General features: G+C 46.7%; 1 protein-coding gene across 2 annotated transcripts; it reads left to right on the forward strand.

The window, feature by feature from the left end:
* The first annotated feature begins 50 nt into the window (after positions 1–50).
* Positions 51–14,980, forward strand: mapk8ip1a (mitogen-activated protein kinase 8 interacting protein 1a). 2 transcript variants are annotated; one of them, XM_076265441.1, is made up of 13 exons: positions 51–2,230; positions 2,342–2,444; positions 3,265–3,376; positions 5,044–5,427; positions 7,884–7,953; positions 8,392–9,687; positions 10,381–10,456; positions 12,096–12,268; positions 12,488–12,591; positions 12,704–12,820; positions 13,301–13,371; positions 13,556–13,654; positions 13,822–14,980. In XM_076265441.1, exons 2-13 carry the CDS (start codon positions 2,374–2,376, stop codon positions 13,892–13,894), a joined length of 2,646 nt encoding a protein of 881 aa, XP_076121556.1. In that variant the 5' UTR covers positions 51–2,230; positions 2,342–2,373; the 3' UTR covers positions 13,895–14,980. The 2 variants fall into 2 exon arrangements, with proteins under 2 accessions (XP_076121556.1, XP_076121547.1); XM_076265432.1 differs by lacking the exons at positions 51–2,230; positions 2,342–2,444 and having other exon boundaries at positions 3,043–3,376.
* The last annotated feature ends 295 nt before the right edge of the window (positions 14,981–15,275 follow it).

Consider the following 15,275-nt stretch of genomic DNA (forward strand, 5'->3'; position numbering starts at 1 on the left):
TTAAATCAATAAAAGCGTACATAGCTAGAGACATACAATCGGATAACTTTAGCTGTACAAATCAAACATGTCAGTTCAAGTGCAGCACTTTCAAGGTTGAATATGTAGTTTCTTTGCTCTGTCTGTAAGTCTGACGTGTCTGAGGTCTTAGTCAGATTAGGGGTGCATGCATTTGCTCCGAAGCTCTATCAAAGAATTCCTCACTCTTTGGCCTCCAAACCCAGCACTGCCCTAGTGGTAGGTTTGGTGTGCACCTGACTCGGAATGAATATCTAGCACACATGCATATGCCTGTCTGTGTCCTTTTTGCATTCTCTAGCCCTCTTGTACATGAGCCCCCTTCAAACTGGGCCTCATCACTCGCACAGCACCTTCCCATAAGAAGCATCGCAGCAGTTTGACAAAGTACATGCAAATGGTATCATTCTCATTGCCATACCACCCCCTCCCTAAATACACCTTGTCCTTGACCATCAATAGCTTTGAAATGGTCATCATTGTACATTCCATGCAGATGTGTACATTCAAAGTCTTTTGTTTCCTTTTAAGCTTTCTAGAATACTTTTTTTTTTTTTTTTGTATTGTACAAAAGAGTTTTATTTTCATTAAAGCGCTGATTGAATTGTGACCTACTTTGTCTATAGGCAGTAATTTATGAGAGCCTTCACACTACATGCATCAATCTGCATCTAAGACCATCTATGGGATATATTATATATTGCATCCAGTATTTTTTTTCTGTAGGATACAATATATCAAATAAATTCCTTAAAATTTGAAAATGTTGTAAAAGAGTTTATTTTTTCTTTCATTCTTTTTCCCCCCATGCCTTTAGGTACTGTGCTATACCACTAGATGGCAGCATTTAATCAGTTTCCTCATTTAGCAGAATGAAATGAGCAGCAAGCATTTTGTTGGTTTCTGTGTTTATTTTGTGAACGCCATTGATGAAGGTGTATTTCTGTTTTCCTTGTCTCTTCTGTGTGTATTTGTATAATTGATGCTTAACAATATAACCTCTTTAATTCATAGACAAATACCATATGTTGATAATATAAGGGAATGCAAACAGCATTAGGATATTCTTCAAGAATTCTCATAGTGTATTAATAGTCTACAATATTACTGTGTGTTATAGACTAGAATGTGTTGGAGGACGATACGCTGCACTTTAGCTTTTTACCTTGTACTTAAGACCTTATACTTGCCTCTAATTTCAACTGCCTGCATTTCATTGTTTCCTAATTCTGCCACACTTGACTGTTCCCATTCTAAAGCCGTTAATGAATTCAGGAAGGTGTGGTGTGCTTATCAGACCCCTAAAAGAACGGGGCGCACTGCAATGGTGCTCGGGATGCAGACCAGCTCTGTGTTTGTCTGCTACCCTGTCGCTCATGTCCAAAGCAGCTCTGTGGGGGACGGGTTCCTTCGGCTGCACGGGTGTGGAGAGCCCAGCAGGACCACTGACCTGATCAGCCCTGTGCATCTCAGCCGTGTCCTCAGATGCCCACCTCCCTGAGATTTATTTCCTCCTTTTCTCTTTAGCTCACACTCTCTTTGGATTACTTGCTGTTTAAGTGCATTCAGAAGACACTGAGCTGTGAATAAATTAAATAAATGTCCTCCATTTCCCCTTTTCTTTTTCTTTCTCTTTTGGTCTAAATGACACCTACAGAAAATCGTGTTCCCCCAGTCATCACTTGGCCTGAAGTGAAAGCTCAGTACTTGCAGCAGCAAATTAAAGGTTGAGAGGCCAGAAACAGAATCCTCCTGTTTCAGCAGAGGTACAATGCTGCTGTTTATTTCCAGCCGGATCAGTGCTCATTGATCAGGGCCACAGCTTCCCTCTGTCGGCTGCTCTGCTCCGCTCTCTGCTGGGTTGGGCTGGGCCCCTCTCCCATGGTGGCGGCAACTTGAGCTGCATCGATTGGGCATATCCATCATAGCAGTGGCAGGCTTTTAACGGGAGTGCCCTGTACAAAGCAGTCTCTCCCTCTCTCTCGCTCTCCCTCCCTCTCTGTCTTTCTCCCTCCCTCTCTCTCTCACCCCTCCTTCTGGTCCCTCCCTTCCGAGCTCGTTTGCCCCCCCGTCGGTGACTTTCCCAGGCACGAGGGAGCAGACAGGAGCGATGGAGAGAAGCCTGCTGCACACTCGCCTCTGAGCATCACCACCACCACCTCGTGCTGCTGGATGAACAGGCGTGCTCCGCTGGTCCACCCTGCGAGAGTGTGTATGTGTGTGTGTGTGCGCTTGTGTGAGAGAGTGTGCATGTGCCTGGGATGCTCCATGCTGAGGAGGGAGGGAAGTGCCCGCTAATTGCCCCTGGTCATTCGATCCCCAGCGCCCCGTGGTCTGCCGCCCGGCCCCAGCTAGATGGTGTTCAGCCTGGCCATGGAGTCCAACGAGGATGGCGAGAGCTGGGTGGAGGAGCAGTGGGAGAAATGGTACAGTAGACCTGTGCAGGCTCACCGCCGGCCTCACCTCAGCCCTGGCTTTACAACATCCATCTATTCACTACATAGAGCAGCTAGTGAAGCACTACATGGTGCTTATTTAGTATATATAGCACACTAGGTAGTGAATGAGTGGATGATTTGAATCACTACATGGTGCTTATTTAGTATATGTAGCACACTAGGTAGTGAATGAGTGGATGATTTGAATCACTACATGGTGGTTATTCAGTATATAGTACACAACGTAGTGAATGAGTGGATGTTTTGAACACAAGGTAATAGTGTTTGCTTTGATGCGGTGAATCTCATGTTTAGGTTAGCGAGATGGTAAACTTGCATGTCTTTAACTGATGTCTTGAGTTGTCAGGGGTTTGTGTTAGGGTTGCTCTGTGTGTGTGTTGTGTTGTTTTCCATCTTGCAGGCAGTAGGGTTTCCTCCTCCTGCTCATAACATGCTGCCTGTGAGCTTTGCATTTCTAACGAGGCAATTAGTCAGAGCAGTAAGAGCCTTCAAGGTCTCCATCACATCGACTATCATTTTTCTTCCTGTAAACAATACTGCAAAACACATGCAAAACTGCTGTATTAGACCAGTTTTCACATAGATTCACTATCTTTATAAACATGCTCTATTGCTTCATGTTTTCTTTAACGAAAATAATAAGTTAAGTCATTGAATATAATTGCAAAACAAGTGCATGGTGGTATATTCTTTGGTGTATTATGCCATGTGCCATTTGCTTCAGATCAAGTTGGAGTTCAGGGGCTGTTCAGAGGACCTGGTCCATCACTGTGTGTTCGTTCCTTAGGTTGACCCATGACATAAGTCTGGAGGAGTACGAGGATGACGACTTGTCCGAGGTCACAGAGATTGGTGATGAGCTTGCGCCCAGTCCTACCTACTGCACCGCGGATGTGAACGTATGTAAGAGGAGAACACTCCCGGGAGAGCCATGCAGAGCTCACACACTCGCACGCTTTAACTGACTGCATTTCAGTGGAATTGACGTGTTGGTATATCTTCACACAGTCAGTTAGTTTCTTGTCTACCCTAATAATGGTAAAGGTACAAAATGTGAGGTGCAGAAAAGACCCCCCCCTAATGTGGGTCAAATGGGGATGACTTTATCTCAGGTTAATCTTTTAATGGCTGACATCCAATCTAAACAACTAGCCATTGTCATGCACATCCACACACACTTCTCTATTACTCTCTCTCTCTCTACCATGTGCAATAATTGGTCCACTGGTAGCTGTCACATCTGTTCACAGTGATCCCAATTCACTCAAGGGGACGGGGAATCTCGTTAAAATACGTCATCGTTGATCACTCTATCGCTAGGACTCAAAGGACTGGAGCCACGCTGGGCTTATCCTAGAAGAAATCAGATCTGTTGCATGTGTGTTTGTATCTGTTTCTCTCTGCGTCAGCCTGGGATTTTTGTTTTAGCGTGTGTGTTTGTCACTCCAGGGTGTGTGCTTGTCGGCTCTCACACAGAGAAAGCCCCCCCTCCCCTCTTTGTCGGCACCCCCCCCCCCCCCCCCACCCACCCCCACCCCACCCCGCCTGTCGTCATGTTGTCACCTAGTAACGTGAGGGATGGAGTCCAGCAGCTCGGCTGGAGGCTGTCGGCAGGCACGAGCATGTGAAGGCTTCCAGAGCCCTCAGACTGACCAGAGCGTTTGGATCCTCATTACAGCGATGGATTAAGCCCGATTTCTTTACATACAATTTATTATGTACTGCATCTGCTGTAGATCCATTTTCATTATGTACTGCATCTTCTCTCCCAGACAGGTCTCCCTCTCTGTCCTCCATGTTTTATTCATATGTCTGAACACATCCAGAGGGGTGTGGGGGGCCAGGTTATTAGGCCAGCCGAGGTTATGGGAGGTGGGGCCGCCGTGTCCGAGCAGCGGAGAGGAGAGGAGAGCGCCCTGTTGATTTAGAGATGGCCAGACTGAGAGAGTAGGAGCAGACACAGCCGTGCTGTCAGTGGGCCAGAGCCATTATGAGATTACTGACAGACATGGGTGGCACACACACGCACGCACGCACAGTACACAGACCACAGCCAAGCAGGTCAGTGGACAGAGACTCAGGGACCAGCTTTGGGTGTAATAGAGACCTTATCGGTCTTGTTGTTTTCCATGTCGAGGGGTGCATTTCCTGTTTTAATCTGAGTGTTTTTGAATGTAGTTCCTCAAAAAAGGAAGATATGGTTTGATGTTCTTATTCTTGTCAGTGAGAGGATGGCCCCTGACAGTGGCACAGATGTGTCTGGTTTATTTGTGCGGTGGTGCCGTTTATTGTTCTCTGATTGAATTAGAGTCACCGGCAGCAGAGGGAGAAGGAAGACGACCAGGCTGATGATGTCATGCCGGGCTGTGATTGGCTCGCTCGCTCTTGCTCTCCCCCACTGCTTCGCTCTCTCCTCTCTGCAGCCACCTCCCTCCCTCCCTCCCTCCTTCACACTCTCTGCCTCTCCCTCTCTCTTCTTCTCTCTCCCTCTCTCTCTCTCTCTCTCTCCCTCTCCCTCTCCCTCCCTCCCTCCTGACTCGAAACGCTGCCTGCCTGATCTTCCCAGGGTCACATGTCTGTGGCAGCCAATGGGGCGGCCAGGCTGGCGGAGAGGAGGAGGGGGGCAGTGGAGCTGCAGTCGGAGATGCTCCACTTGGACCTGATCGATGCAGAGGAGGGTGGGATCCAGGAAGACGACGAGCGGCAGCAGCAGGAGGAAGAGGAGCCGAGGAGGAGGAGGAGGACGACGACGACGACAACGACGCCGAGGAGGAAGGAGCCCGTCCATGCGGCCCGGCAGCCCACACGACAGCGGGAGGGGCCAGGGGGAGCCGCGCCGCCCGACCTCCGACAACCTCTGCTGAGGGAGCCAGCCCCCATCGCCATGGACACGTACCGGCCCAAAAGGCCCACCACCCTCAACCTCTTCCCCCAGGTGCCTCGCACTCAGGTGAGGGTTTGTGGAGGGGAGAGGAGGGGACAGCAGGCCTGCTCCCTTCCCCTTCGGCTGTTTACCTTTGCCTCCATCTGTTGTGAGCAGCTCCGACAGGGAGGGGTGATGATGTGGATGGTGGGCAGAGAAGGTGTCTATGACAGCACCGAGCGGCAGCTCCACCAGCTTCACAGGCTAGGATTTCACCAGGCTCCATACATGATGTCTGTTTCCTGACCTCAATACATACTGAATATGGTTGAATGGGGAGAGTGTCGTGTCTAGCTCATGTGACTTGTACTGTGTCCTGCTGTTTCAGTTCTTTAAGGATGTCCTGTTTATGAATTCTCAGTGTTTCCCTATGCTACGAAAGGCTATGATGGTCTATTGTATTTTCATTACAGTATCCTGACAGGTTTAGAGTGATCAGTGGTGAATCTGCCAAGTACTGGGATCACCATTTTGTGGATTGTTCAGCATTGATTGTATTGTATTTAGAGGTATTAAATTAGGGCAACAAGCCAAGCTGTCCCTGCCCTGCCATAAAGGCCATCTGAGGCTTGTGTCTGCGGCCTGCTGCTGCCTTACCTGCATGATGACTATGAGGCCTTTTGTTATTGTGGAGCCCACAGGCAGTACTCTAAGTTAAGTGCACAGTGAGGAGAGTGCTGTCATTCCACGCAAGGACCAAGGGGATGATTCAAATAATTGCCCCGTACAAAGGCCTCTGTGCCCAGGAGAAAACAGCTCGATCCAGTGCACACTGTAGGGTCTGGAGAGGAGACTTTTTCTCTCTTATTATAATCTATAGTGTGGGTTTTTGCTGTCACGTGTCTTAACTTCTACTCAAGATAATGCAGCGCAAGTAAATGAGCTGCTAACTTCAAAGCAGCTATATCGAGGGCTTGATAGTCCCTCTGAATATATTATGGATATTAAAATGTAATCCTGACTATGACAGTGGGTGTAGATTTGAGGTGAGCTCTCTCACAAATTAATCTCGTTAAGAAGGAGATATCTCTAACATCTCTCAGAAGTATCCACACATTGATCAGTGAGGTTAGGGATCATTATAATGTAGGATTAAAGGACTTTCTATCAGCATTTGTGAACAATCAGTGGCGCTAAATCCATACTTTCCTCTAACAGCAGGATGTACTGTGGGTCTTCCATGATGTTCTCTGGATCTAAGGTTCCACCCATGTTCTCTCCCATGTTCTGCCTGCTCTGGCATGGTTCCTTAGCGTTCAGCACATCCAGGTCAGCAGACCTGTTGTGGCTCCAGGCATGGAAGCAGGGCATCTCCAGTAATCCCTAATCCTGGCTGTGTCAGCTCCACTCGTGCCGGGAGGGTAGGGACGTGGGCGGGCAACCGGGCAGGCTCTCGTGGGCCTCTGCCACAGCCTGTCAGCTCAAAGGGCATGATGGGCATTAGAAGGTCGCTAATTCTCCCTCCCGCTCAATCTGGAGGGCGTTACATCTGAGGCAAACAAATTTACGTCCACAAGAGTGTTGTGGAAAGGGGATGAATTGGGTGGTGCATTTCCATGTGAGCCTGCTGAAAGCCTGCCTGCAGTGGATTGGGTGCTTGTGTGAGCAGCTCTTAGTTTTTGTTTCCCCTCAGATGTCCCTAAACAAAGCCGTACGTTTTTAAAATATTGAGCTTTTTGAAGTGTGAGCCAGATAAAGTCTAGGCTGTGGCCAGATTCGCTCGGACACGTGTGGAATTACACCCTCAGTTTCCCCACCCTGTCACCATCCTCGTCTCCATGACGGCGGAGTCCTGATGAGATGGCAACAGCTGTTATTAGACCCATGAGTCGTGAAAACCCGGCAGAGAGAGGGACAGGCTCCCTCTCTCTTTCCCCCTCCCATTATCACGCTCTCTCTCTCTCTCTCTCTCTCTCTCTCTCTCTCTCTCTCTCTCTCTCTCTCCTAGACTCCCACTTAAGCTCTCCCTAGCTTTCTCTTTCGTTGTCTCTGACAGAAGCGTCTTCCTCTCTTCCTCTCTGTTTCTGTTTCTCTCTCTCCCTCTCTCTCCTACTCCCTCCCTCTCTCCGCTCTGACTTCCCAGAAGACTGTGACGTCAGCACTGCACCCTCTAGGCCTGAGTCACAGCTAGTGCAGACATTGATTGGAGCTGTTTGGCAGCAGATTGGCATCACTTTACTGCCTCCGCACGCCGTGTCTGCATTGTGCCACGCCATGTTACAGGGCAGAGAACCAGAAGGTCAAAGCCCTTTAGAAACACAGAGAAAATGTGAAAACATTTCAGTGCAGAAAATCACAATATGTGCTTGTTTACCCTACATGTACTGTATGTGTGTAAGTCAGAAAAAGGAATTTGTGTGACAGACAAAAACATTTATGTGCGTTTGGGCATAGTGTACTGGGCTCTGTATGTATGGCTATGCTTGAATGTATGTACTATATGTATGTAAAAAAAATTCCGTTGCTTCCCCTATGCATCACAGGACACAATAAACAACAACTCCTTTGGGGACAAGGACAGAAGGAAGGAGAAAGGCAAAGAGAAGGCAACAGGTGAGCTGAACATGATCACTCTAGAGCACGCAACCCTGCAGATCCCTGCTGTTTAGGTTCTAAAGCCTCTTATCAGGCAAATTGTACCGGGCTGCTCTTAATATTGCCACCTCATTTGGAGTGGTAGCTCTATTAGCAGGGGATTTTCACATTCATTCGCTGGGCTTTTTGTGTGAAATGCAGCATATGCAGCCTGGATATTGGCGCCATAATCCCTTCCCCTTGCAGCCTGTTGCCTAATAAATAATCTTGTTTGTGTGTGTGTGTTTGTGTGTGTGTGTGTGTGTGTGTGTGTGTGTGTGTGTGTGTGTGTGTGTGTGTGTGTGTGTGTGTGTGTGTGTGTGTGTGTGTGTGTGTGTGTGTGTGTGTGTGTGTGTGTGTGTGTGTGTGTGTGTGTGTGTGTGTGTGTGTGTGTGTGTGTGTGTGTGTGTGTAACAGGGGAACAGGGTAGCGATGGAGGCAAAGTGCAGAGGGTTGACCGGACTTGCTCCAAGCGCACCAGTTGCCCCACCTCCACGTCCTCTCTCAAGGCTGCCGGGGAATCCAAGCCTCAGAAGAAGCCCTCGACCACTCAGCACCAGAAACCCTCCGCAGCCAAGTCCAACGCAGCAAAGTCCGGCACAGGGAAGTCCGGCACAGGGAAGTCCGGCGCAGTGAAGTCCGGAGCAGGGAAGTCCAACACCACCACCACTACCACTGCCCAGCCAGCCATGAGGGAGACGACCGGGGAGCCCATCCAGGAGCAGGTGCATAGCTGTCGAGCCTCGGTGGCCAGTGCGGAGGGCAGTGTGGAGAAGGTCCACTACAACAAGGTCAACAGCAGCCGGGAGACGGTGCGCTACCCGACACAGAATGGGGAACGCATCTGCAGGGAACAGGAGCGTTACCCACGCTACTTTGGCGGTGTGGAAATGAACTTTGCTGATGGAGATGACCAGCCAGAGGAAGAGGAGGAGGAGGAGGAAGAGGAGGTGATCAGGCGGCAACGCAACGGCGATAGCAGCAGCAGCAGCGGGCGCCAGTCCCTATCACAGAGCAGCGACAGCAGCAACCGCATGTCCCTGAGCTCGGACAGTGAGGCCCCGCCACCGTGTCCACAGCACCACCACCCGCACCACAACAACCACGTCCAGACCAAGCCCTCCATCAGCGAGGAGGACGAGGATGATGACGGGGTCTACCCCCCCACGCCGCCCCGCCGGACAGTCAGCCTCAGTGAGGCCGTGGGCAGGGAGACGGCCTGGAGAACGATAGCGGAGGTGGACGAGGAGGAGGAGGACGACGTGGTAGTGGCTGCGGTGGCTGCTGGGGCCGGAGGGGCATCAGTGACCGCAGCTGCAGCCGTAGGAGCAGCAGCGACAGCAGCAGTGGAGGCGGAGGGGAAGCCTGCGGCCGCAGAGCCGGCGGTCAGCAGCTCGGACGCCAGCGGCCTGTCTTACGACTCCGTCAAGTACACGCTGGTGGTGGACGAGCACGCGCAGCTGGAGCTGGTCAGCCTCAAGCAGTGCTACAAGGTCTACCAGGACAGCGACAGCGACGACAACACCGTCTACGAGTCGGCGCTGGAGGAGGAGGAGGAGGAGGAGGGGGGCAGGGAGAGGCCGCAGAGGCGATTAAAGAGAGAGCAGTCCTCGGGCCTCTCAATGGCCACCACCACCGACTCCAGCTCGGACGCTCCGCGCTCCCGCAAGTTCCGCAACGTGTTTGTCAACAGGCGTGGCTCTCGCTTGTCAGGTCAGTGGCTCAGGCATCCAGCCATCCAGTACACCTACATCAGAGAAAACAAACATAAATAATAAAAAAAAAATGGGTTATTCTGTACATTTAGTTCATAACTCATTGTTACTTTTCATTCAAGTGGTACCATTAATGATTCAAATCAATTGGCTTAGTCCATAAGGTGGTCAGATCCCTTGCCAGATCCTGAAAATTGCAACCTTTGTTACATAATCAATGTTTCACTGGATGTAAATTCAAGGCTGTTTAATTGCAGTTACTTTGTAAATGGACTCCTAATACTGGTAATGTGGACACATAATACTGGTAATGTAACTTTGGTACAGTGTTTTGGTTTTCTGAGACTATCACTGAATGGTAATTTTCAGTGCTGCTAAAATAAGAAATATAAAGAGTAAGCATATCAATACATGAGAAAGCTCTGTACTGGGAAAGTGCAAGGACATCAGAGAAGAGAAAATGGCAGCGGCCCAGGAACGGAGCCATGTGGCAGAGCTAACACAATGCTAACACAATGGCAGCTTTCTTAAGAACTCCCCTCATTCCCTGGAGCATCAACTAATGTTTGCACCCTCAAAGCGAATTGAGAAGAACTTAACCCAACCAGCATGTTTGCTATAGGAGTAAGGAAGCATTGTTAAGGAAATGTGAGCTGAACTCAAAGAGCCTGTGCTGATGTGTTGGTTCCAGGTGCGGAGACGTTTGGTTTGTTCTCCTGTGTCATTGCTGGGGAGGAGCGGGAGCAGAGCCACAGAGCAGTGTTCAAGTAGGATCAGTCAGCACTCACGACACCATACTATATCATACATTTTGTGTACACGGCTCTATCTGGAATACATGTAGCCTATACTTACGTATTGTATGTTCCCATATTTCTTTCTGTATACATGTTGTATGTGCAATGTATATTGTACACGTGTGTGTCTAATCTGTATGTCTCTTTCCATCTACCTGCCTGTCTGTCTCTCTGTCTGTATGCTTGCCTGTCTCTCTCTCTGTCTGTCTGCCTGTCTGTGTCTCTGTCTGTCTGTCTGTCTACCTGCCTGTCTGTCACTCTGTCTGTCTGTCTGCCTGCCTGTCTGTCACTCTGTCTGTCTGTCTGCCTGCCTGCCTGTCTGTCTGGCCTTCTGGCTGCGTGTTTGTTTGTCTATCAGTGCTGACTATAAGTAATTCACACTTACATAAAATGTACACAATATTGATTTAGTGCCTCACTTTATGATTGATTACAGTGTTTCCAGGTTTTAGTGTTTTAGCTTAACAGCTTTTTCTGCTTAGGGTTAATTTTGGTTAGTTACAAATAGTATTACAGCAGTTTTTACTTTACAGTTTTTCTCAGTTGCTTTGGTGCTTTTCTCAAATCACTATTAACAATTGCACAGCAGTTAGTGCATTTCTCAAAACAATTAGTGCAAACTGCAAAGCCTAGTGGATAACCTGCAAAAGCATGTCACTTGCTCAAAATGGATAGTCCATTTCTCAAAAGCAAGTATTTATGTCAATGAAACTGTCAGTGTCATCAAAATAAGAAGTCTTGACACGTTTGTTTTCATGTTTTCATTATGGCATTCTCTCAGTGTTTTCCCATGCAAAAAAACATGCATGCACCTGAACATGCTCAAGACAGCACTATACAGTACTTGTACAGCCATTTGAAAACTACAGTAAAGTTAGAAATTGCTGTAGTTAGGAGAGTAAGTGAGTACAAGACACTGAATATATGTTTCACATTTTTACTGTGCTCTTTGCTATTATACAGCATTGGGACAGAATTTAATAACTAGTTCACCAATTTTGTATGTAATGACTCAAGCAATGAAATGAAGACTAGTTTTATTGGGAACGACTATTCAGCATCCATAAGTTAATTTTGACTGACATGACAAAGCAACTGATACATGTCCAAAAGCATTTGCAATTCGTTCAGAGGAAGGAGAAATTGATACTATGATGTGCACCAATGACACATCATAGTAGCAATGTGGAGGTTGAACTAATAGAATTTTCACTCTGATCTGAGAAAAGCACCAAAGCGACTGAGAAAAACTGTAACACGTTTTCAGGTTCTCAAATTGTGTGCCTAGCGTTCCATTCTTATGTGGTATGCAGGATCAAATGTTTTCATTCTGTTACTAAACCATGAGGGTAAACTGCCTGTGAGTGACACATGCTTGTAAAGGTTGTGTTGAATTGTGTATGTAAATCAAATCCAAAAGATGTGGCCGGTATCCAATTGGAATATACAAATGTTGTGTAGTCATTGATGAATCATGTGGGTAGCGTACCCCCAGGAGCCACCTGCTTTATGGGCATGGGTTTGTGGGCATGCTTTTATGGGCATGGGTTTATGGGTGCGGGTGTAGCTGGGCTGTGGCGCTGAGGTCTGTGTTTGCTGGCCCGGGCAGGTTTGTCCCGCGTCACGAGGACGAGCTGGAGCTGGAGGCCGATGATCCACTCCTGCTGGAGGCCGAGTCGGAGGACCTGTGGTGCGAGGCCTACAACATGCGCACCGGCGCCCGTGGCATATTCCCCGCCTTCTATGCGGTCAAGGTTGCTAAGGAAACCGTGCAAGCCAAAGGTTCAGGACCATTTGACTTTTAAAGTGAATTCATGGCATTTTAAACCCAATAAATGGTGATATATAGTGGTCAGATAGTAAATAGGCAAAAGCCACTTTATGAAGTTTGAGTTCTCTTTTTCTCTTTGTATGGATTTAATGACAATTTGCATTGTTACATTGAAGTTTAATTCAATTACATTTTAATTCTTTGTAACTGTTTTTTTGTCTTTAAATCAGAGGAGAAAAGTGACTGGGTGGATACCTTCTGGGTGAAATTCCTTGGCTCTGTTCAGGTGCCATATCATAAAGGAAATGATGTTCTTTGTGCAGCTATGCATAAGGTATACATCATGCTAAAGTTCTTTTTCAATATTCACATTGAAAATATCCTGTTTTTGGAACATTACAATCATGATAATAACCATGATTTGTGTAACTATCACATGTGAACAGATTGCTACAAACAGAAGATTGCAAATGCAATTCAGTCCTCCTTCAATGTGCGTAGTGGAGATCAACATGAGGGGCGTGAAGATCATTGTTCAAGACGACTGCCGGACTGCTGACAGAGTATGTTGAATTCTCCCTCACTGTTGTGCACGTGGCCTGGCGTGAGTGTGCGCTGGACCTTGTAGTAATCTCACAATAGCAGCCCAAATCAATCCCAGTGTTTTTAATCAGATTTCAGTGCAGCCTTACACAATATGGCCAATGTCTTGGAAAGCAGGCAGCCTTTCTTAATGAAACACACTTAATGTGTCCTTTTAACGGGGCCTCTTGAGGTCAGTGTTGCCGCCAGGAGGACAGTGTACAGCACTGCAGCCATTTATTGGCAGTAATCCTCTTGTATAACCAACTTCCTTGAGATTTGCTGGAGTTATAGCACAACTCGTGATGTTTGAGGGTCCCTTGTCCTCTGTTCAGAGAGAAAACCTGTCCTCAGCAGCTAGTCTCAGACCACAGACATTTGCTCTGAGTTGCCCTCAACGTCACACCGATTTGGGGAAATGCTGAAGAAAAACACTAAGCGCATGTGTTCTTTCTTCACAGGGCGATAAGTGTTGTCATTTCTTCCAGCTGAAGAACATTTCATTTTGTGGATGCCATCCAAAAAACAAAAAGTAAGTTCAGAAAGTTTTGCCTCAAGCAAGCACACAGTTGTTTACAGTGACAAGTTAGCAACAGTTCAGTGATTTTTAAAAGTGTCCTTAAAATCTTTTTTTTAAAGTATCTTTCAAAGTGTCCTCTCTCACACAGTGTTGTGTTCATGATTTCAGATTGACCGAATCTGTGTTTTCTTTGTAGGTATTTCGGGTTGATTACCAAACACCCAGCCTATCAGAGGTTTGCCTGTCATGTCTTCTTCTCAGAGGAGTCTACCACAGCCCTAGCCACGTCTGTGGGGTGAGTCTGTCTGTTCGAGTCTGTACATCTCCACTCCTGCTGCTCTTTCCAGGAAGAACAATAGCAATATTATTAACACTTTAGGAAATACTGTTTATAAGAATGGTCCCCCATATTAGTTCTGTCGATAACTATAATGATACAACTCATCTGTTTCTCTTTAACAGGAAAGCATTCCAGCAGTACTACAAAGAACACATGGCGTACTCTTGTCCAACAGAAGATATCTTCCTTGAATAACACTGCACCTACTTAATGTTTTGCATCACGATAGATCATTTATAAAGTGTTGCATGATGGATAATAGAAACCCATTTAATGGTTGTTTTTACTTTGGGGTCTGGTGTAGACAAACATATAGGTTCACATCCATCTTAAGTGTCATGACATCGGCTTCCGTACTACTGGAATCGCCATTTCTAACTGAGTCTACCTACCTACCTACCTACCAGCTTTATGGAAAGACCCATATCTTTATATTGCTATATTCCAGGTCTGACGTTGAGAGAACTTGAGAGGCAATGTTGTATAAAACATGAACAAGCAGGTTATAATGTGCAGTTCCTATTTATGGACTTAAAGCACAAGACCATACAGATGACACGGACCTCTCTCAGAGCTAGACCAGACTTCCAGGAGCCACCTGCTCCAGCCACCCACACATGTAATTCATTGTATCTCACAGCATAGATGGTCTCGAGATCAGTGCAAAACACATCTCCACGTCTGTTTGTAAGGCTAAGTGTTTGTCGGCACAAGCAGTGTAACACAGCCAAAAGTAAACTGGGTTTCTCTCTCTCTCTCTCTCACTGAATGTTGACGTCCCGTTGTGTTTTCTTCCTTGGCTCACGGCATGGAGCTGCTGTTCAAAGCGAGTGCTAGTTTTCCCTCACTGTTAAGAGTGGGGCCTCATCGGACTGCTACTATACTCCAAGCTCTTGTGTAGCCTATTAATACCAAATATATTGAATTTATTCAACTGCTCAAAAACTATTATTAAAGAAATTTTAAGTTGCTAAAATTAAATGGTGAGGAGTTGAAGGTTGAACAAACTGAACGATGTTTAGGGTCAGATAACTTCAAATGAATACATGGAAGCTGAATTGAACTGATGTGTTTGGTGTCATATGCTCATCAGCTACATCTCTGGCATTGTGTGTATATAAATATTTCATCTGAATCTTGACAAAACCAGTGGATGTGATTGGAGAGAGATGTGTGAATAAGCCTAATGCTGAATGTCCAGTTTTAATGTGACTGTGTCTCTTTCAGTGAAGCAGAATTCTGAACAATTGCAGATTATATTAATTATTTACTACTACGTTCAAAAAGACCAAACGTTATCAGCCTTGTGTCTGTGGGTGGTAGAAGTGAGGCCATGCGTGTCTTCATATCAATCATGCAAAATCACAGATTGTGCCTATTTTATTTTATTTTTGGTTGTGATTATACATTGTATATTGTCTTTTTTATTTTGAATGATTCTGTGAGCACTGTGGAACTCCTATTAAATGCTATTTGTAAAAGAATGGTAGTTTATTTGTTTTGTAACAAAATCAGATGTTTTCAAGGTTAATGAAGTTAAGCTTGTGAAAATCTGAAAGGTCATCTCAGGTACATC

Source organism: Alosa pseudoharengus, unplaced genomic scaffold, assembly GCF_046254945.1.
Source record: "Alosa pseudoharengus isolate Yale_2024_CS ecotype anadromous, Long Island Sound unplaced genomic scaffold, YU_APseudo_1.1 YU_APseudo_1.1_scf_10, whole genome shotgun sequence".
Lineage (NCBI taxonomy): Eukaryota > Metazoa > Chordata > Actinopteri > Clupeiformes > Clupeidae > Alosa > Alosa pseudoharengus.

What these genes read in the sequence shown, in the direction of transcription:
- mapk8ip1a (XM_076265432.1), top strand. Translation starts at nt 3,179, where the DNA reads ATGCCATGTGCCATTTGCTTCAGATCAAGTTGGAGTTCAGGGGCTGTT. An exon ending in GCGTGGCTCTCGCTTGTCAG is followed by an intron (nt 9,688 to 10,380) that starts GTCAGTGGCTCA and finishes TGTTGGTTCCAG; the next exon opens with GTGCGGAGACGTTTGGTTTG. An exon ending in GGAAACCGTGCAAGCCAAAG is followed by an intron (nt 12,269 to 12,487) that starts GTTCAGGACCAT and finishes TCTTTAAATCAG; the next exon opens with AGGAGAAAAGTGACTGGGTG.